Genomic DNA, 23600 nt, shown 5'->3' with positions numbered 1-23600 from the left:
CAATTTCCAAGCAGCATTTATTTCCTTACAGTTCAACTCCTCATTTATATGCTATAGCTCCAAGCTGTCTCCTAAGCTTATTATAATCATCAGCAATGTATTTCCACATATATCCTTTCCTCATAGAAATTTTCATATGACTAGCCACCACCCAGGTGATCACTTCATGATCACTCTCACCAACTGGAGGGAAGTACAAAATCCCACTCACAATTTCATTCTCTAAAATGATCAGATCTAAACTCTCAGTTTTTGTGTGCCCTCCTTGTATACTACCTGTGATAGTTGTCTCTCAGAAACATGAGAAATTCATTTTCCTAATTCCCAAATGCTATCTCTTCAAAATGCTATCAAATTCCATCCTCCCTTGTTCACTAACCCGAGTTGCTTATACATTTCTTTATCACCTCCTATAGCAACATCCAACTATGTATCTCTTCCTAGTGCCTCAGAGCCATTCCCACTATTTTCCTCTTTCATGTCTAGTTTATGTGGACATAATTCTTCTGCTATCCATCATCAGCACACACCTCCCTCTATTCTTGTCCTTTCTGTCATCATAAAAAATACTGTACACTTCCATTTCTATTCCCATTAGGATATCATCTTCATTCAACCATGTTTCACTTATTACAAGGATTTTGGGTTGAACAAACTCAATTTGTGAAACAGTTTCATCTTCCTTATTTCTGATACTTCTGCCATTTTGAAATAAACACGGAAGTTCACTTTTACAAGATAGTTCTATAACCAGTCCTATATATGTCACTTGTTTTTTCTGATTTTATAATATTATCAAATCCCATTTGTTTCAGTTTAGTTACTAGCATTTCATGTCAAAGTTTTTGAAAAATTCAAGTATATCACTGTATTTTCATATACCTTATCCAATGAAGTTGTCGTCTTGTTACAGTATATTAGCAGATTGCTGAAACATGACCTCCCCTAATAAATCAATGATGAAATAAAGAATCCTGCTATTATCAACCAAAGTCAATCTCAGTGCTCACCAAAATTTTTATTATTGTTGTTGCATGGGCACACCATGGAATCCTAGAACTCATCATAATGAGACCCAAACTTTCTCCACAATGTTAATCGTGCCTTTCCTTGAAACCATTAACAGACAGAGCACTCTTAAGTGATTCAGACAACCCATTCCATGTGTTCACTACTTTCCATGCAAATAATCAGGTCACCATACCCTTGCTCACAACATTCTTACCCAACTTCCAGAAATGACCTCTTGTCTTTTATTTATGTCTGCCAAGTACCGAAATATTTCCCCCACATCAATTTTATAAAGTCCTTTAATTTATAGAATTGATGTGGGGTTAGTTCATATGCCCTCTTTTTTTTTGCCTGTCAACCCACTTTTGTAATCCACAAAACCTCAATCTCTCCTCATACGGAACATACACACAGACCACTCACCATCTTGCTCACTCCCTCACTTCTGGTTCCTCTGTACCACTTCCTCATTTCCAAAAAATCCATGTGACCAGACCTGAGCATAGAAATCTAAATGTGGTCATATCAAGGCTTTATAACTTAGAATGATAACTCCCTCATTTCTGTTTATTAGTATATTCTTCAATAACTCTTAAAGGTCTTTCAATCTTGTGAATGTGACTTCATGGAGAGATTGAGAGCAGTTGATGATGGGGAAGAGAGACTGACTGTAAGTGAACAAGAGGTGTATGGGGAGTTGAGCAAACTAGATGTAAATAAGGCTGTGGGACTTGATAATATATCACCATGTATTCTGAAGGAATATTCCAGGGAGTTGACGCCAGCCTTGACATATTTTTTAATATGAGTCTTGCACTGGGTCAAGTTCCTAAAGAGTGGAAGGAAGGCAAGATTGTGCTACTTCATAAAGGAGGTGATAGAACTCAAGCATCAAACTATTGGCCTATCTGTATGTCAGGTGTTAAGTTGTTGGAGAAGCTTGTGAGAACTAGGATCCAGAATTGGGTTGACAACAATGGTATTATCTTTTGTGGACATCATGGATTTGCTAAAGGTAGGTCGTTTTTAGTAATCTATGTACCTATTACAATAAGGAGACTGCTTCCATGGACAAAAAAGAAGGATACAGAGTAATATACTTAGATTTTGCAAAGGCTTTTGATAGATTAACACATGATAAGCTGATAGTCAAACTAGAGCAAATTGGGTTGGATATTAGATTGGTGTATTGGATTGGAGACTGGCTATCTGATAAGTATCAACAAGTTATGTATGGGGAAGCGATATCCAGGAAAAGGAAAGTAAATACTTACTAGTGGTGTGCCTCAGGGGTCTGCTTTACGGGCTGTTTAACTTGTATATTAATGATATTGGATGGAGATATCCAGTTGTTTGCAGATGATGCAAAGTTGGGACGAACCATGAAGAGTAGAGAAGATGTTGTGGCCTTACAAGAAGACTTGAATAAATTGATTGATTGGGCACGGGAATGGGGATGTGAGTTCAACGTTGCAAAATGTAAGGTTTTAAACTTTGGAAAACAAGGATGGGATGCAGAATTTATGCTTGGTGAGGATATATTGTCGGAGGTGGAGGAAATAAGAGATCTGGGTATGATAGTGGATAAGGATCTGAAATTTATGGAACACATGACAAAATTGTGAAGACAACACAAAGGCTTCTGTGAATGATGCAGAGGGCACTGACTTGTAGAAGTAGGGAGATTCTTATTCCATTGTATAAGGCTTTGATTAGGGCACACATGGACTATTGTGCCCAGATTTGGTCACCTGGTTTTCAGAAGGATGAAGAGATGTTGGAAAGGGTCCAGAGGCAAATGACTAGGGTAGTTTCTGACCTCTGGAATGTCGAATATGAGGAAAGATTGAGAAGATGCAGCTTGCAGAGTCTGGTAGACAGGAGGAGGAGGGGAGATATGATAGAGACCTACAAGTTAGTAAGGAGTTGTTATAGGATCAATGGTAGAGAGGTTCTACAGAAAATAGCTGGAGATCAGGGGAGAACCAGAGGTCATCCCTGGAAACTGTATAAAGAGGGTGTGAGTAGGGGAGTGAGAAGCAGGTTTTTTCATGCAGAATTGTGAATGATTGGAATGCCTTGCCTGAGAGTGTGGAATCTGCAGAGAATTTGAGTGCGTTTAAAGCATGGTATGATGAGCTGTGTGTAGGATAAAAGGACCTCCTAGATGAGTCTTTGACTCCATGAGGTCTTGGGTAATAATAATAATAATATAGCCAGGTGACCAGATCTGTGCACAGATCTGGTCACTGAATATTGAGGACAGATTATAAGCTGAGATGTATAAGCTGGTGAGTGGTGCTTATCAGATAACTACAGGAGAATTATTGCATAGATTGAGATTTAGTCCCTGGAAACTTAACATTGGTCATATGAGTAAGGAAATGAAAAGTAAATGTTTTTCATTACAGGTGGTGAATGCAATATTGCAATGGACTAGTGTTCGTTCCATGGAGGCTTGGAAGTAATACTAATAATTCCCTTGTATTTCTCTTTTTTCTTTGTAACTTTCCTTTGCAACACTCACACCTTACTTCTTTATCCCCCTGGAATGCAGGAGACCAAATCTGTGCGAATCGTCCAAGTGCAGGCTAATCAAGACCTTGTAAAGAGGAAAAATGATTTCCTTATCCTTACATGTTAAGGTTTGCTTCAGCATTGCAATTATCCTCTAAGTTGTATTTGCAATTTTTGCTATGTGATCTTTGAACTTCAAATTCCTATCCACCATTATACCAAGATCCCTAGCCTCCATCATAGCTTACTCCCACCAATATAATATGGCATTGGTAATTGCATCACGATAAAGTGCATAACTTTACACTTACTAACACTGAGTTCACAGCCATTTTCATTTGTCCAAATTTCCAGTCTAAATAAGAGACTCCTTGCCATTATTCCTGATGCTTCTGGCATTAGAGTATACATTTAATGGCAAAACCACCAGCCTGATGACTATTCTGTAATTCTTGAAACATGACAAATTCAAATAGTAGCCAGAATCAATTCCTCAATCACACACACACACACACACACACACACACACACACACACACACACACACACACACACACACACACACACACACACACACAAACACACACACACAGTCTTTCTACACTTTTATTTCTTGACCAACTAGATCTGTCCTTGGGACTATTACTAACTTATCATTTCCTTTTTCTTAGTGAGTATGGCATTACACTTATCACCTCTTAATTTAATTCACTTATCCATGCTTTAATGCAACAGCTAGACATCTAAGTTTCCTGACTATTTTATTTACATTTATTATTTCATTGAACAACAGTTTCTCCAATAGTAAAATGTGGAGAGTGTGGATAGCACATATCCACTTTTTACTATCTTTTGTGACAATGACTATAAATGAGGACATAAAGCAGCCTGCATTGAACCAGAGGCTTCACATATGCTCATGTGCTATCAAAAATTAATAAGGCTAAATTAATTTTAATTAATTAGGAAAATTAATAATAAGGAAAAAAATAAGGATGTTTATCCAACTCAATATACTTGTTCCTTCCTGGTAGTAAGGCTTATACATTGATTATTCATAATAATGTTACTTAAGGAAATTAACTATTGTGTGCTATATATTAATTAGTAAAAAAATTTTAATTAATATTTCCAGTATTTTTGCAGAGTTAAATTGTCGTCATTAGGTGACAATGAATGGACTGAGGTGTGTATGCTGGCACTATGTAGAGTGAGTGTGACTGAAGCAAAACAACAAAGTCTTAAATAGTGCAACCTAGTGGTCTGGGGTGGGTGTTCTGGGCTGTTGTGCTGGGGTTCTCAGGATGAATATTTCCCAGATTTGAAGCAATTTCATCCAAATTTGTTGCAATTTGAGTAGTTCCTTAAAACCAAGGCAGATGATGTACAGAAAATTTGGCAAAAACAATTCATCAGAAAACGGTTTATTGTCTTTTGATGAATTGTTTACTTGGAAGGCAATCTATTGAAAAACAATTAATTGAAAATAATTTGTCAATTAGCAATTCATCGATGATTTACCTTTATTGAAAGGTAAATCATCTAAAAATTACAGCTCATAGAGACTACAAATCATCGAATGAACAGTTCACCAAAAAATGAAAGAAGTGAAGCTGTAATAGACAAATGCCTAATCCTTGAAGAAAAGAAGAATTGTAAGGCATGTACAGTCTGTTTATCAAAAATTTTGGTTTTTATAAATGTTATAAATTTGGTATTTATTGGCTTATCTGTGTCAAGCTTTCTTTCTCTCTCTTCCTCCCTGTTTTTCTTATTTTTAGAAATATTTATTTCAGTCTGCATGTGCATTCCATTTATTTTAATGTATTTTACATACTTATGGAAAAGATTATGCAAAGAATAATATTTACTTGACAACAAAAATTGAACTTTTTCCAGCCACTTAGTTCTCCAGTATATATATATATATATATATATTTAAAATAAACTTTCAGTCCATTGGAAAATAAGACAAAGAGTAGCTATATACATATATATATAATGAATACCCAAGGAAATAATTAAAATCTTTCCATTTTGAAAAGTATATACAACATATTTTCCTTCTTCAGCTTTTTTGCAGAGCTTAGACTCTAGTCCATTGTACATTAATACAGTTCAATACTTCTTAATACCGTTAAAAAAGAATTGGGATCACTGATTAAATCACAGGCCAAATTGTGAATATTTACATTCCCATTTGCGAAAATTATTTCAAAAAAGGCTTTATTTATAGTGACTTTCATGGACTGTCCCTGGGATCTTATTACAAGGTAAAGTCCCTGAGGTTCTACTTTCAAAAACACATAAACTATAGATTGATTCAAGATTTATGCTCATTTTGAAGATTTCCAATTGCATCTGCCACCCTGCCCACTTCAGTAGCTCTTTATCTTATTTCTACTGGTTTGCAAGTTTCAGAGAGCTAATTCAAATTATTATTATTATTATTCAAGCCTCCATTGAGTCAAAAGACTCATCATGGGAGGTCCTTCCTAAAAACACAAAGTCTATCAATACTCATCAAGGGGAGCCCCCCCCCCCTAAGAAACACAAAGTCTATCATACCACTCCTTGAACTCATTGTCTGTTCTCGCTCTCACCACTCCATCAGGCAATGCATTCCATGGTTCAACCATCCTCCATGCAAAAAAACCACTCCTCACCCTCTTGCTCACAGTTTCCTTTTGTAACTTCCAGGGATGGCCTCTTGTCATCACTCCTTCCTGCTGTTCAACCAAGCGAAAGAACTCCCCCAGTTTCAACCCTGTAATCACCTCTCAACAGTTTAAAAGTCTCAATCATATCACCTCTCCTTCTTCTATCCACCAAACTCTGCAGTCCACATTCCCTCAGCCGATCATCATAACTATCATTGTACAGTCCTGAAAATTGTTTTTGTTATCCGCCTCTGTACCCTTTCCACAGTTAATTTATCCCCTTCAAATCCTGTGGACCAAATCTGAGAACAATAGTCCAAGTGTGGTCTGATCATGGTCTTATACAACGGAATGATAACCCTCTTATCTCTGCAGGTCGGTGTCCTTCTCATTATTGCAGCAATCCTCTGTGTTACCTTCACCACCTTTGCAATATGTTCCCTAAATTTCAGGTTTCTATCAATCATCAACCCCAGACCTCTTGTCTCCATACTTCTTTCCAGTATAACTCTGCCCATAGAGTATGCAGTGTACCATCGATGTTTCCCAAACCTCAAGACCTTACATTTTGCTGCATTAAACTGAGACTCCCATTCATTTGCCCATCTATCTAGCTTATTCAAATCCTCTTACAGGGCTGCCGCATCTGCACTATTATTAATAATCGTTCCCAGCTTTGCATCATCTGCAAACAACTGAATATCTCCTTGCAATCCATTGGCAATGTCATTGACATAAAGGTTAAACAATATAGGTCCCAGTATTGAGCCCTGTGGGACCCCACTTTAACCCTCTGCTTCCTTGAAACTGTCCCACCATACACAACTCTCTGATACCTATCGGACAGCCAATCCTGAATCAAGTTGACCAATCTGACATCCAGACCCATGTGCTGCAACTTAAATATCAGCTTATCATGTGGCACCCTGTCAAATGCCTTCACTAAGTCTAAGAAAATTGCAGTATATGCCTTTCCCTAATCTAATGCTCTTGTAACTTTATCATAAAAGACTAGTATATTGCTAAAACAAGAGTGCCCCTTCACAAATGCATGTTGACTCTCACAGATAACATTACCCTCATCTGCCCAATGCTGTATACGGTCCTTCACTACATTCTCCAAGATTTTACTAACTACTGATGACACACAAACAGGCCTATAATTAGACACTTCCAGTCTGCTACAGCCCTTATGCAATGGCACTATCTTTCCTTCCTTCCATTCCATGGGCACCTTTTCCGCAGCCAGACTTTCATTGAAAAGCTAGGTCACAGGCACTGTCAGTTCCCTAGCACATTCTCTCAAAACTCGTGGTGAAATACCATCCAGTCCCAAAGCTTTACTGACATCCAGAGTACTCAGTATCTGAAACACTCTCCTCCTGTACCTCTAAACCTCGAACCTGCCCAATCCCTCTAGCATTAAAACTGACTCCTCCAGGATGAAATACTCCAATAAAGTGTTCATTGAACAATTCCACTATGTCCTCTGCATCAGTCACTCTATTCCCATTTTTATCCCTCAATATCATTCTTCCACAGTCATTTCTCCTCCTTGTGGCCAGATATCTGAAAAATTCCCTAGAATTTACTTTGGATCTTAGGGCTAAACTCCTCTCATATTCCAGTTTCATCTTCCTTACCATACTAGTCACCCTTCTGGCCTGTGTCTTATACTCCTTATGCATCTTCTCTTCACTTGTCTCCTTATATCTCTTCCATAGCCTCTTTTTCGCATGCAATTCCTGTTTAATATTGTTTGTCATCCACTTTACTCCAAATTGTGTCCTCTTGATCACTCGTGGTATACAACTTACCATTGCTGCTAACAAATATTCTTTCATAATTTCCCATGCACTAATGATATCCCAGCCTTCCAATTCCTCCCTCCATGAAACTTCCCCAAGTTGACGTCGTAGACTATTATAATCACCTCTCTTATAATTCCACATACGTTCCTGTCTTTTTGATACTCCTGCATGTCTATTCATTTTCCAAGTCAGAACAATGTGGTCACTCTCTCCAACTGGTGGGAGAGATGTCATCTCAGTTATTATCAACTCTTCTGATGCTATAACCAAATCCAAAACTCTTGAACTTCTTATGTTGAATTTTTTCTTGACAATTATTCATAAAATTATTTTATAAAAAAGTGTAATAGTCTTGAACTTCTTGTTCCCTCTATTACATGTTGCCTAAGACATTTGTACCTCAAGAATTCTAGAAATTCTATTCCCTTATTACTACATTCATCGTCCTCTTCCCAGTTTATACTACTGTAGTTAAAATCTCCCATAACAATCATTCTTCTTGCACTTGCCAAACTCCACTGTCTAAACATTTCCTGGTCCCCACCCTCTGTACTCCTGGGTCGGTAGTAACACCCCACTAAATATCCTGTCTTGCTCACCTCTACCTCACACCATATGCTTTCAAATTCATTAGTGTCACTGCCTTCCAAAGTCTCCACTTTGGAGGACATAGGTCATCACTTATCATAAGCAGTACTCCACCACCACACTTTCCCTTCCTATCTTGCCGAAAAATGCTGTACCCAGCGACTTCTATTTCTGTTTTTATATCCTCTTCTGTCAACCACGTCTCAGTGATCCCAATAATTTTTGGCCAGGCTGATGCTATCTGCGCCACTAATTCCTCTCCCTTATTTCGGATATTCCTAGCATCAGTACATAGCATATAAGTGCCGTCGTTTCTATACACAGCATTATCCCCTCTGGACTCCACTGGGCTCAGTGTTACAGTGATGTCATTCCCCTTCTCCCAAGTATCCATTCCCACAAGAAGCCTCCCCTGCTACCATCCTTCCTGGGACATGCTGACTTTTTCAGAACAATAATCTCTCCAGATGACTACGTCCTTCCTCATTCAAATGTAAGCGGGGTCTTGCATACAATTCCTCTCTGTCCTCAAACGCACTCCAAGTATCCACATATTCCAGTCCTCTCTTGTCACACATTCTAGCTATTATATCATTCAATATGACTGCTCTTCTGCTCAGTTCGTCATTATCATACCTAGGCAACACACACAATATATTTCCTCTTCGTGTCTTTTTTCGTACCACCTCAAGCAAGAATCTTGCTTCTATGTCTCGCTGCCCTATTTACAACACCACTCAAGTTATTTGTTCCCACCATCACAATCATCTCATCCACCCTTTCACCTCTCTTAACTGCCAAAGCCACCCTTCCTATCATTTCTCCTGGCAAACACTCCTCGCCATCCTATCTTGAACACCACGGTTCATTGAGTCCCCATACATTATACCTCTTACCATTCCCTCTCTCCTATTGTTTCCATTTTCTCCTCTTCTTTCATTCCCATACCTCTCTCTCTCTCATTCCCTCTCTCCTACTGTTTCCATTTTCTCCTCTTCTAGCACTCCCATACCTCTCTCATTCCGTCTCTCCTATTCTTTCCATTCTCTCCTCTTCTGGCACTCCCATACCTCTCTTTCATTCCGTCTCTCGTACAAAATTCTATCACTTCATTTTACCATTTTTAAAAAAAGAAATAAAATAATATTGTTAAGTGTTGAAGCAAATTCTTTTAAAACTGGATTAATTATTTGTAATCTATTTAAGCTACTATCTTCTTTTTCACGAGTTGTTCAGCTGTTTGCTTAAATTTTTTCTGTGTTTTACAAATATATTTCACGTGATATTTTCACTCCATAAAAATAATTTATGCCAAAAGAAAAAAGTATTTTTGAGTGTTAGTTATTTTTAGTTATTTACGAGGGTGGTCTGAAAAGTTCTAGCAATGAAAAAAAAAAAAAAGTTCTAGCCTAACAATGAAAAAACGAATTTATAATTTCAAATTTTTTTTTTTTTTTCAACATAATCTCCCTTAAGACTAATACATTTATTCCAGCAATGCTTCAGTGCCATTATCTCATCCCTCTAGTGGTTCTCAGTAAGATCTACAAAATACCCCTCTACAGCTGCCATCACCTCTTGATTCGAAGAAAAACACTGACAAGCGAGGAAGAGTTATAGTTTTGGAAAGAGATAGAAGTCAGAGGAAGCCAAATCTGGAAAATAGGGTGGATGTTCCAATAATTCCTAGTACAAATCCCTTAATTTTCCCATTGCCAAAACACCTTTGTGAGCAGGTGCATTGTCTTCATGAAAGATGATTTTTTCTTCTGCAAATCAGGTCTTTTCTCATGAATTTTTTAGTCTAGTCTGGTTAAAAGATCGGAATAATATTCCCTGGTTATTGTTTTACCCTTTTCAAGATAAGTAATAAACAAAATGCCTTTAGCATCCGAAAACACCGATGCCATGACCTTTCCTGCTGATGGAACTGACTTTGCCTTCTTTGGTGCTGAACAACCAGCTTCTGTCTACTGTTTTGACTGTTGTTTGGATTCTGGTGTGTAATAGTGAATCCAAGTCTCATCCATAGTAATAAATCGACACACAAAATCAGTTTTATTCTTGTTAAAATGCTCCAAGCACTGTTCAGAGATTTTCATGCTAGTGCGTTTTTAATCTGGTGTGAGCAAGCTCGACACCCATCTTGCGCAAAGCTTTTTCATTTGCATTTCTTCATGCAAAATATATATCCTGCACATTCTTTTGAAATTCCTATAGTCTCAGCAGTTTCAAGCACTTTGACTCGCTGGTCATCCAATATCATATTGTGCACTTGATCAATGATTTCTGGTGTTGTTACACTTTTTTGACGTCCTTCACATGGATCATCTTCAAGGCTGGTATGGCCATGTTTAACAACACCATTTCTTAATTGTCAAAAATGAAGGAGAAGAGTGCTCATAAACTTTTATAAACTTCGAATGAATTTCTTTTGGCATTAAACCTTCTTTCACAAAGAATTTTATAACTGCACAATACTCAATTTTATCCATTTCAAGGGATACAGACAATACTTTCGCTTCAGACAGCTATATAAAACAAACTACATGATAGAATGACTTGCAATTTCACATAGATGCTTATGACAGATGTACTAACTTAGAAAAAAAAAATCTTGCTGATAGTGTTGCCATCTATGGTCAAGTCTGAGAACTTTTCAGACCACCCTTGTATAATTCATTTCCTGGAGTGGCAGGGTGGGGAATGCGGTTGAGCACCTTTAAAATTAGCATAAATTTTGAATTAATCTTCATATTCACACATTAAGACAACTCATTGAAAAATCAATTGAATACAATAAACCCTCATGTCTGGCCTATATAGACTACGAAAAAGCATTTGATTCAGTTAAAACATTTGCAACACTAAAAGCACTTGAAACCCAGGGAACTGAGAAACCATATATTGAAACACTAAAACATATTTATGATAATGCAACTTCTGTAATTAAATTATATAAAAACAGTGAAAAGTTCCCAATACAAAAAGGCATTTGGCAAGGCGACACCATATCTCCCAAATTATTTACAGCTGCACTAGAGGAAGTCTTTAGAAGCCTTGACTGGGAAACAAAAGGACTAAACATAAATGGAGAAAGGCTGCATCATCTGAAATTTGCAGATGATATTGTCCTAATAGCAGATAATCTTGAAGATCTGGAAGAAAGGCTAAATCAGCTAAATGAAACCTCCAGAGTAATTGGATTAAAAATAAATAGAGAAAAAATAAAAATAATGATGAATAAATATATTAACCATAGAACTGTCAAAGTTGAAAACCATGAAATAGAACAAGTTACTTCATATGTATATTTGGGCCAATTGTTATCCTTTGAGGAGTGCCAAAGAAAAGAGATTGAACGAAGAATTCACCTTGGATGGATGGCTTATGGGAAAATGGGAGACATGTTTAGAACTGATATCCCTATGAGTCTAAAAAAGGAAAGCTTTCGACCAGTGCATGCGTCCTGTCCTAACATATGCAGGAGAAACATGGACTTTAACAGAAGCCCTAAACAAAAAGCTGAGAACATCACAACATCTCATGGAAAGAAGTATGCTAAAAATAACATTAAGAGATAGGAAGACAAATACCTGGATAAGATCTCAAACAGGTGTCATGGATATTGTAAAATACATTAAGCAGGCTAAGTGAAGCAGGCTAAGTTGGATAAAGGATTAGGTGGCCATATTGCCAGATGCAGTTACAGGAGATGGACTAGAAAAACAACAGAGTGGAGACACAACAGAGCAAGACAAAACAACAGAGCAAGACAAAGAAGAAGACCAAGAAGAAGGTGGAGGGATGAACTGGAACAAATTGCAGGAGCGAGATGGATAGGAGAGGCAGAAATCCAAGTGATCTGGAAACCCATGGGGGAGACCTTTGTCCAGCAGTGGACAGAACCAAAAGGTTGAAGAAGAAGAGTATAGGATATATCTCATATATTTTCACCATATCTCATATACAGTGGGTAAACATTGGATGCTATTGAAATTAGCATCCTACAAAGAGTAAAAATTCAAATGTTGCAAGTTTATTTTTCACTTGGTCAGACTATAATAAATTTAGTTTAATCCTTTATCCAAGTGTGTGCAAACAAAGTTTGCGCCTGAAAGTATCTTCAGGACTGGGGTAAAGTGGTACAACACCGGGCGACTCCTTGCAAAGGTGGAATAAGCTACCAACACTCCTATCTCAGTATCTCCCATAATGCAAAATGTTATGCATTAAGGGAAGGGCCACTACCCAGACTAGTTTCGACCTTTATTGAGGTCTCTTCAGTGGGGGCCAGGTCCAAGTGGAGATACCAAGGCAGAAGCACCCAGACTAGTTTCGACCTTTATTGAGGTCTCTTCAGTGGGAGCCAGGCCCAAGTGGAGATACCAAGGCAGAAGCATTAGCAAGGTCATCTCCTCCTATAGGAGCTGCTAAATGGTGTGCCACCTTTTTATTAAATTACTCTGTTGGTAGCTTACTTACTAATCGCCCAGTGTTGGTACAACACTGGGCGATTTGCAATTAGTCGCCTTTGCAATTAGTCGCCCAGTGTTGTACCACTTTACCCCAGTCATGAAGATACTTTCAGGTGCAAACTTTGTTTGCACACACTTGGATAAAGGATTAAACTAAATTTATTATAGTTTAATCTGACCAAGTGAAAAATAAACTTTCAACATCTTTCTCTAAATCCAGAGTAATTTAATAAAACGGTGGAACACTGTTTGGCAGCTCCTATAGGAGGAGATGACCTTGCTAATGCTTCTGCCTTGGTATCTCCACTTGGGCCTGGCTCCCACTGAAGAGACCTCAATAAAGGTCGAAACTAGTCTGGGTAGTGGCCCTTCCCTTAATGCATAACATTATACATATCCGCAAGGAGATGTGTTTGGCATTATGGGAGATACTGAGATAGGAATGTTGGTAGCTTACTCCGCCTTTGCAAGGAGTCGCCCGGTGTTGTACCACTTTACCCCAGTCCGGAAGATACTTTCAGGCGCAAACTTTGTTTGCACACACTTGGATAAAGGATTAAACTAAATTTATTATATCAAATGTTGCAATCTTAAGCTAAAGGTGGTGAAAGTGACTGAGATGTTGTTGTTGTTGAGTCCATTGAAGAGCTTCTAGATATGACCATGGATCTATAGAATTGCTTTGGTAATCTGTTGAACTTTTGTGGAGTAGAGCTTTACTCTAGGGTTATTATCAATTTTCTGTAGAGCAGCAGCAATTGCTGGACAAGAATAAATATGGAAAGGTGTTAGTTCAACTCTGGACAGTTTTTGCATGTTTCTTAGCTATCTGGCTGAATTTTCATGCTTTTAAAATGTTCCATCCTTAGTCTGGTGATTGTAGTTATTTCTTTATTTTCATTAATTTCACTGATTTCATTCTTCTTCTTCTTGATAGTTTGTTTTACCAATCTTATTTTGGCAACAGAGTTAGCATCAGTTAGTGATAATGGGTGTAATTTTTGAGGTAAGTATCTTGCTTCTTTGGCTAGACTGTCTGCTCTTTCATTGCTTTCAATATTTACATGGGCTAGTATCCATTGCAGTGTGTAGTTCTTATTTTTCAAATTTAAGGTTGTTAGTAGTTCATGAATTTCCTGTGTGAGTTTTGTTTTTCCATTTTTTTAATGCCTCAAGTGCAGATTTTGAATCACTGTAGATGGTTATTCTGTGGTGTTTATTACTGGATTTGAGAGATAGAATTTGAGAGCTGTTTGTATGGTTGTTAATTCACAAGTGAAGTTTGAAGCTATTTTGCCAGCTGTGGTTTTGATTTGCAGTTAGAAAAACCCCTGAACCTCCTTGTTTGAATGCTTCATCAGATGATCCATCAGTGTAGGCAATGACATGGTTTGGATTATTTAAGTGATGTATAGTGTCAGGTCCTTTTCTTTTATTTTCTTGCTGTGATTCCTTTTCTGAATAAGGTTTAATATCAAGTTAAGGGGGGATAATAAATCCCTCATTATTTTAAAGCCAGATAAGTAACTCAGAGATTGAAATCTAAGAGTTTCATGACAAAGAACTTTTGGCGAGTCCAAGCGTAAGTCAACACCTGGTAGTACGACACTAGGACACCTCGGAGCAAAGGTGCAGCAAGCTCCATCACTATCATTAATATTTTCTCATAATGTAAAACGCAGCTCCTAGGAGATGTATTACTGTTTTACATCATAAGGAAGGTCACTACTTAAACCGGTTTCGACCTTTATTGAGGTCTCATCAGTGAGTGGGTAGACCTGGATAATACCAAAGTTTAAGTGAACTGAACTTACATACCTTTACTATATGAATTGCTAGAAAGGTGTACCCATATATTATTACTACAATAAAGAGCCAAGAGGCTATTTTTTCTGGCGACGTAAATTAATTTATGTCGCCGGAAAAAATAGCCTCTTGGCTCTTTAAGGTTTGATATCATTGTGTTTTTTGGTAGAATAGTGGAAAAGAATGATTTCTTTCTGATTACGAGTGCCTATTCTTATTTCAAAGGATAGGTGCTCTAAGTCAAACTGTTTTCTAATTTCTTGATCATATTGTAACATAGATGATCTCTTTAGTCTAGATTTTCTTGTCCAAGCATTGAAAATCCCAAGTGAGACGTGATCCTGTTAGTGGCTCCTGATTCTGTTAGTGAATTTAACTGTGGAGAGTTTTCTTCTGTCTTCTAGAATGTGAAGCCCACACTCTTGTTGAGCTTTTTTGATTGTACTCTGTCAAGTTTTTCTTTTCAGCTAGTAGAAGCTGGAGGCCAGATTGATGAGGCATATTCCATAGTGGGTCGTATCAGTGCCATATATGTAGTTTTCAGTGTCTTCGGTTTTGCACCCCACTTTGTTCCACAATGCCTTTTGATGATATTAAGCTTTTATAAGAGCTTTATTAGATGTGTTTGTAATATAAGTTGTAAATCTCAGTTCAGTGTCTAAGGTTAGGTCTAAGTATTTTGGAGACTCTGTTTTTTCTATTTTGGTGTTATATATTTTGATTTGAGGGTTGTAATTGTGTCTGTTTTTTCTATCAGTGGAGAAGATGCACAGTTTTTTTTTTTTTTTTGGTTTATCTGTAGTTTAAGTTCCTTTGCCCATCTTTCTAAGCCTTTTACTGAATTTAAATTTTTTTTTTTTTTTTTTTTTTTATGTTGGGCCCATACACAGGAGGTTGGTTGGTCAACCTATAGTACATTAGTACTGTGTATGGGTAGTGGGTTGGGAAAGGAGGAATTTATTTATATTTGATATGAATAACTTTAAATTGTATTCCTTTGGAAACACAGCAGGTGGGAGATTGTTCCACTGTGCAGCAGTTGCAGGGATGAAGGAAGAGGGAAAGAAACTTGTTCTGTTTATTTCTTGGTGTATTGTGCAGCAGCTGCACGTGTTCCAGTGAGCTTTGTACTGAGCAGAGGAATTATTGATGTTATTTCGGATGAGCATTTTCCATGGAAATATTTGTAGAATATATATACTGCAGAGACTATACGTCTGTGTGAAAGTGGGGGGAGAGAGTCGGCAAGGGATGGATCATTGATAAGTCTAATTGCTATCCTCTGTATTGAATCGAGCATTTTGAGAGAGCTTTTAGGGGCCCCCACCCCATATGTGGAAGCATTATTCAATAGCTGGGTGGATTTGTGATTTGTATAATGTTAGTAGCTGTTCGAGGTTGAAGTAACGTCTTGAGCGAAAGAGAAATCCTAGTTTTTTTGAGGCTGAGGATGCAATGATTGTGATATGTTTATGCCAGGAGAGGTTTGATGTGAGGGTGATGCCAAGAAGCAAGATCTCAGACTGTCTGGAAATTTGGGTATTGTCAAAAAGGATACTTGGAAAAAATGGTTCTTTTTTATGGGATATAGTACAGAACTGGGTTTTATTGGCGTTGAAATTTATGAGGTTATCCGAACCCCATTGTAGGATGGCTTGGAGATCGGAGTTGAGGGTGGTGGTGGTTGATGTTCTGTAGGTTGAGGTGAGTTATGAAGGGTAAGGCTTATCAAATGCAAGCAAGGAGTGAAGTGTGCTGTCATCTGCAAAACTGTGCATTGGGTTGGAGGTCAATTGCAGTAGGTCATTGATATATAGCAGGAAGAGGGTTGGTGAGAGGACAGAACCTTGTGGGACCCAAGCATTAATTGAGTGGTGAGAGGATAGGAAGCTGTCCATCATCACACACAGTGTGCATCCAGACAGAAAGCTGGCAATCCAACTACAGAAGTCCTGGGTTGGACCGAATGATGGTAGTTTGCCTGGTAGGCCTTTGTGCCAGACCCGGTCAAAGGCTTTGGAGATATCTAGTGCAACCACTTGAGATTCGCCAAACCTCTTCATAGCATTTGTTCAGAGATGGGTGACATATGTGAGTAGATCTCCTGTTGATCGGCCATGGCAGAATCCATACTGGCAGTCATTTATTTGGTGAGTGTCGTCAAAATAGTGTAGGAGTTGGGAATTTATGATTTTTTCCATTACTATTGACAGGACTGAGGTAAGCGAGATAGGGAGGTAATTGGATGGCAGTGACTTGTCACCCTTCTTGGGGCTGAAGAAAGGCCAATTTCCAGTTTGTGGGATAGATTCCAGTAGAATAAGAGAGTATATATATATATATATATATATATATATATATAGGTGACATAGGATAGAGGTCAGTTCTGGAGCACAAACTTTCAGAACAATTGGGGGAATGCCATCAGGGCCAGGAGACTTTTTTGTGTCTAATTTGGACATTATTTTTCTGATCTCATCCTGGCTAAAGGATATAGGGGGCACTGTATGTTGGGTGTCTGGAATGGTTGGGGGACATTTACCATCGTCAGTTATGCATGCATTTGAAGCAAAGTATGAAGCCAGAAGATTGACTTTTTCTGTGGGTGATGATGCAGTAGAACCATTTGGGTATGATAGGGGTGGGGAATGGTGTTGGACAGAAGTTACAGCCAATTGCTTTGGTGAGAAACTAAAAGGCTTGGCTGCCATTTGGACATGCTGCTAGTTTCCTGCTTTTTGCTCTTTCGAACTCTGTTTTGGAAGCATTGATTGTTTTTTTTTTTTGCATCTATTATGGGCTTCGGTGTAAGCTTTGAAGGAGGATGAGTTTCTTGATTTCAGCCAGTTGTGGTATGTCTGGTGTTTCATCTCTACAGCCTTGGCACATCTTTTGGAGAACCAGGATTTCTTTAGGGAATGGCAATTCAGAGTGCTGTGTGGAATGTCTGTATTCATGCCGGTGAGGATTACTTTGGTAATAAACTCGTTGCATATGTTTGGGTTGGAAGCAATAGTCCAACCATGGGAATGCGGCATAGAAGATGAGGAGGCTGTCCCACTTGGCAATGTTATAGTGCCAAACTACTCTTGTATGGGGGTGTCTGTGTAAAAGTTGCATGGGGGAGGAAGTGAGCACTAGGTTGTGGTCAGAATTGCCAAAGAAGCTCATTACTTTCACTGTGTATTTGGAGGGGGTCATTGGCGAGGAAGAGATCTGAGGTGTTTGGGAAGTGGTTTGGATTATCCGGTATTCTGGTTGGCATCTGGACAAGTTGTGTAAGGTCGTTAGCGATGGCAAATGTTTCACTATCTCTGCCTGCAAGATCTGTATAACTGGAGGAGGAAAGCCAGCTAGCATTGTGGATTAAATCTCCTAGGAGGATGATTTCGCTGTTGGGAAAGTGGGATTGGAGAAAGTTGATTTTTAGGGAGAGTAAATTAAAGAGCTCAGGGTGGTTGGTTGGTTGTGTTGGGGGAAGCGATAGAGACAGCAGACGAATTGAACTGAGTGGTGAAGGGATATTTTCAACCAAAGAAGGTCAAAGTTGTGTGATTCTAGGTTGGGTGCTCTCTGGCAAGGTATGTCAGAGTGGATGTATGCACAGACACCACGCTTAGGATGAAAGTTGTTAAAGAGTGAGTAGTTTGGAAGGTTGAGATAAGTGGTGCTGTGGGGAGGTGAGATTTGAGTTTCTGCCAGGAAGAGTAGGTGGGGTTTGTTGACTGTAGGTGGTAGTGGACACTATTCAGGTTGGAGTTTAGGCCACGGATGTTGGTGAAGTGGATGTGTTGGGTTTGTGAGTCATATGTTGGACTTCATGGGTCTTGCACATTTCCTATGCGGTGCCTGCATACTGGTCTCCATGGTAGCTGCTAGTGGCATCACTTGGTTTTTTCACCAGTTTATCTTGTCTGTAGTTGATGGTCCAACTGTTGTCACCATTTTGACATTTTTCTTCGAGTTGTCTTCGAAGCTGGCATCTTGTTCTCTTTGTGCAAATGATAAGTCTGGTTGTGCATGTATGGCGACTGGGGACAGGTGTCTTTGAACTTGTTGTCGATCACTGTTATTAATTTTGCTGTGCTTGTCGGCATATCGCAAGTCACTTTTACTAGGTGTGGAAAGTTCATTCCGTCCTCCCTCTTATTTATAGGCCCGAAATGATGGCACCTGACGATATTCTTAAGATCAATGTTGCATTCTTCAGCTAGTTTGTTGATGTCCTCTTGTAATGATTTTCCGTTTTCTGTTGGGAAGTTCAAAATGATGGTGTTCAGTTTTTTGTGTTTAGCCTGCATCAATTCGTTTACCATTGATGCGATTAGATCGTGAAGTTCTTTTGCTGGCGAAGTAGAGCTTGCATTGTGCTGGTTTTCAATTTGTTCTAGCTTAGCTTCGACTGCACATATTTTGGAAGTAAGATTGTTGAGGATTACTGCTTGTGTGCCATATTGCTATATCATCTGCATAGCATGCTATTTTTGTGTCATATTTTATGTGAGGATGGATATTGTTCATATAGATGAGAAATAGGAGTGGACTTAAAACAGAAACTTGTGGGACTTCAGCCCAAGTTCGATGAATGTTGAAATAAATTCCATTAACTTTTACTTTCATTTTTCTTCCTTTCATATAATCTGAAATCCAAATTAATGTATTTCCCCTTATTCCAGTATCATATGCAATTTTTATTAACTTTTGTCTCCAGACGCAATCATAGGCTGCTGTGAGATCTGAGAATATTGCCATTGTCTTCTTTGGTGGCTTTTCTTGAAAGCCATCTATGACTGATTGGCAAAGATAAAATAATTGATCTTCTATACTGTGTTGAGACTTGTATGCAGTTTGGTAGAAGTTGATCTTGTTATTTTCTAAGAGCCAATTCATAAGTCTGGTATGTATTATTCTTTCATTTAGTTTACATAGAGTGCTAGTCAAAGCTATCGGTCTGTAGCTGTTACAGTCACTAGGGTTTTGTTATGTTTTAGTAATGGTATAATGACTGATGTTTTCCAGATTTTGGAAACTGAGATTCTACTGAAATATTACTGGATATAAATTTTTGATATTTAAAAAAACAAAAATCCAATAATCAGAAAGCAAGTAATGCCAGACTGGTTGGCCGAGTGGTTAGCATATGGGCTCTCCAGCGAAAAGACTGCAGGTTCAAATCTCGCCATGGGCATGGATGTTTGTGATTGTGTGTGAAAATATCAGTGGTGCTGGTGGTGGTGGGCAGTAGATGGTATTGATGTAGATGATGCAGTTCATTGTAGTTGGTGGATTGGATGGAGACAGAGAGTTGTAGTGTCTGTGCCCTACCTTGATGAGTCCCTTGGACTCCATGGAGATGTAAAGTAATAATAATAATAATCACAATAATAATATCTGCTCTCCAGCCAAAAGGCTGCAGGGTTCAAATCCTGGATTTGAACCATGGGCATGGATGTTTGTGATTGTCTTTCTCCTTCATACATTCATTCATACAAATATATATACACTCTCCCAACATAGAGTGAGTTGCCATTCAAGATCTAGACCCAACCCTCCTCCAATGGAAGAGGACTTCGCCCTGAAGTGGGAAAGATACAGACTGATATCATCATTGTCATCATCATAAGGAGAATGATGATGATGATGACTAATTAGAAGGAGTGAAGAAGCTTCACTCCTTCCAATTAGATTTGAATCGACTTTTAGCTTAATAAGCTTACAAGTTTAATATTAATAAGTGCAAACTGTTTTATTTTGGAATGAAGTGATATAATAAGGATGTGTATTATATTGGTAGAATTGTGCTTCAAGAGGTGGATGAGATTTGAGATCTAGGGACTGATGATTGATCAACAGTTGTCTAAAGTTTAGAGAGTATACAGCACTATAATAATAAACAAACTGACAAGTATGGATAAGGAGATAGTTGATTGCTACTGTGTAAAGTACTGGTTAGACTGCAAATTGGCTACTGTGCTCAAATTTAGTTAGGAATCTGGAGTCTGGAATGTTGAGGGAATTAAAATTGCAGAGTTTGATGGATAAGTAAAAATGAGATGAGATGATAGAGACACTTAAGTTAGTGATATTTTATACATTGATATAGAGGGAATTTTAAAAAGAATGAGAGGGAAAGAATGTGAGACCATCCATGGAAATTAAGTAAAAATAAGGTGAAGAGGAAGTGAGCAGATTTTTTAGGTGGAGAATTGTGAGTAAGTTGAATACACTGCTGAAAAGTGTTGTGAATGCTAAGAGTATAAATGAATTTAAGGTTCAGTATATCAATGACATAGCCAGTGGATTGCAGGGGGATATTCAGTTGTTTGCAGATGATGCGAAGCTGGGAAGGATTATTAGTAATAGTGCAGATGTGGTAGCCCTGCAAGAGGATTTAAATAAGCTAGATAGATGGGCAAATGAATGGAGGTGTCAGTTTAATGCAGCAAAATGTAAGGTCTTGAGGTTTGGGAAACATCGATGGGATGCTGCATACTCTATGGGAGGAGTTATACTGGAGGAAGTAGGGGAGACAAGAGATCTGGGGTTGATGATTGATAGAAACCTGAAGTTTAGGGGACATATTGCAAAGGTGGTGAAGGTAACACAGAGGATTGCTGCTATTATGAGAAGGACACTGACCTGCAGAGATAAGAGGGTTATCATTCCATTGTATAAGTCTCTGATCAGACCACACTTGGACTATTGTTCTCAGATTTGGTCCCCAGGATTTGAAGGGGATAAATTAACTGTGGAAAGGATACAAAGATGGATGACAAAGATGGTTTCAGGACTGTACAAGGATAGTTATGAGGATTGGCTGAGAGAATGTGGACTGCAGAGTTTGGTGGATAGAAGAAGGAGAGGTGATATGATTGAGACTTTTAAACTGTTGAGAGGTGGTTACAGGGTTGACACTGGGGAGTTCTTTCGCTTGGTTGATCAGCGGGAAGGAGTGATGACAAGAGGCCATCCCTGGAAGTTACAAAAGGAAACTGTGAGCAAGAGGGTAAGGAGTGGTTTCTTTGTGTGGAGGGTGGTTGAGCCGTGGAATGCATTGCCTGATGGAGCGGTGGGAGCGAGAACGGTCAGTGAGTTTAAAGAGTGGTATGATAGACTTTGTGTTTCTCAGGGGGGGACCTCCCCTCAGTGAGTCTTGACAGACTTTATGTCTTAGGAAGGACCTCCCTCGATGAGTCTTTTGACTCCTTGGAGGCCTGAATAATAATAATAATAATATATATTGCTCTGTGTTGACTTCATGGAGGTTTATTTACTAAAAATAATAAATTATAATGATGGACTTTTTTAATTTATTTTGTTTCTTTCTAGACCTTGGCAGTAAGTAATATGCCACTGAAGAGAAAGATGTTCTTTCTTATGGTTCATGGTGTTATTACAGATGAAGATAGTACAATACTTAAAATTACCCAAGAAAGTACTACCAAAGAAGTAATTATACAGGTAATAGCACAACTATTTGTATTTGTTGTGTTTATGTTTAAATCATATTAATGTATCATGTCATTTTTTATGTATTATAAATCCATTTAGCCTCAATGAAATATAGTGGATATAACCTCTGTTTTGTTATTGAAATACTGAGGTTTGAATCAGATCAATGTGACATTTGTAAAAACCCTCTCAAGATATACTGATAGACTTGGGAAGTTTATATAAGTTATCTTCAGAAATATAAACTCCATGATCATTAACTATCAACTACATGTGATGTGTGAACTGCTGAGTGAGGCTATATACATATGATGCATGCATCATACATAATAGTCATAATCCTTAATTTTACCACTTCTAGGATTTTTTCCCTTTTTCTTATTGAAATTAATATTTTATACTACTAAAGGAAACATGGCAATTAAAAGAATTATTTTACTGTTAAGAATGTTATGGTGAATTTCTTTGGAACATTACCTGGGATTCCAATGCTGGCCAGAGCTTGTATATTTTTGTTGCATAGTACAACATCCAGGACTCCAGCAATTCACTTGCTGACTTGTCAAAGGCAAGAGAATTTTCAGCCTCTTTTTAAAGCCATTCAAAACAATGTTACATTATTTGATTCACATAATTTACATCCCCCCCCCCCATTTATAGTTGAGTCTTGAGAGAGAGAGAGAGAGAGAGAGATAGGTTAGTGGTGATAAAAGCAATTGGCTATGGTTAGATGTGGGGAAATCACAACCTAAAAGTGGCATGCACAAGACAGACCGGTTGTAGAACTAAAAGTAAATTTCTGTGTTTATTTACAAATGCCAAGAGCATCAGAAATAAAGGAGATGAAATGGTTTCATTGATTGAGTTTACACCCAAAAACTGTCAGATAAGTGAAGCATGGTTGGATAAGGATGACCTCCTGACAGGAATATAAATGGAAGGGTATGATGCTTTCCATGAAAGGATGAGGGGATTATAAAACATTCCCCCCTTCCTTTCCAAGAAAGGAGGGCAGGGAATGCTGTTGATAACAGGAGGTGAATTATGTCCATGAAAAGTGGAGATGTAAATAGTGGTAATGGTTTTGAGTAATCACCAACAATAATCACCCTTCTCTTGTTCACTAACTAAATTGCTTATACAATTCTTCATCACCACCTTCTACATTCCCTGGTCTATGGGAAGAGATGTTTAGTTATATGCTGCTATAGGCCAGGGAATGTAGAAGGTGGTGATGAAGAATTGTATAAGCAATTTAGTTAGTGAACAAGAGAAGG

General features: G+C 38.2%; 1 protein-coding gene across 1 annotated transcript in view; it reads left to right on the top strand.

The window, feature by feature from the left end:
- Positions 1-23600, top strand: part of LOC150110581 (uncharacterized) — an 851360-nt gene that overhangs the window by 707834 nt on the left and 119926 nt on the right. The window contains 1 exon segment of the mRNA XM_090402114.1: positions 22201-22332. Coding sequence (XP_090258240.1) covers positions 22201-22332 — 132 coding nt within the window.

The sequence above is a fragment of the Typopeltis vanoorti genome, chromosome 1 (assembly GCF_054136105.1).
Source record: "Typopeltis vanoorti isolate ZY-2024b chromosome 1, IOZ_Tvanoo_1.0, whole genome shotgun sequence".
Lineage (NCBI taxonomy): Eukaryota > Metazoa > Arthropoda > Arachnida > Uropygi > Thelyphonidae > Typopeltis > Typopeltis vanoorti.
Note: the sequence above shows the minus strand (reverse complement) of the source record. Positions and strands in the feature narration are given on the sequence as shown.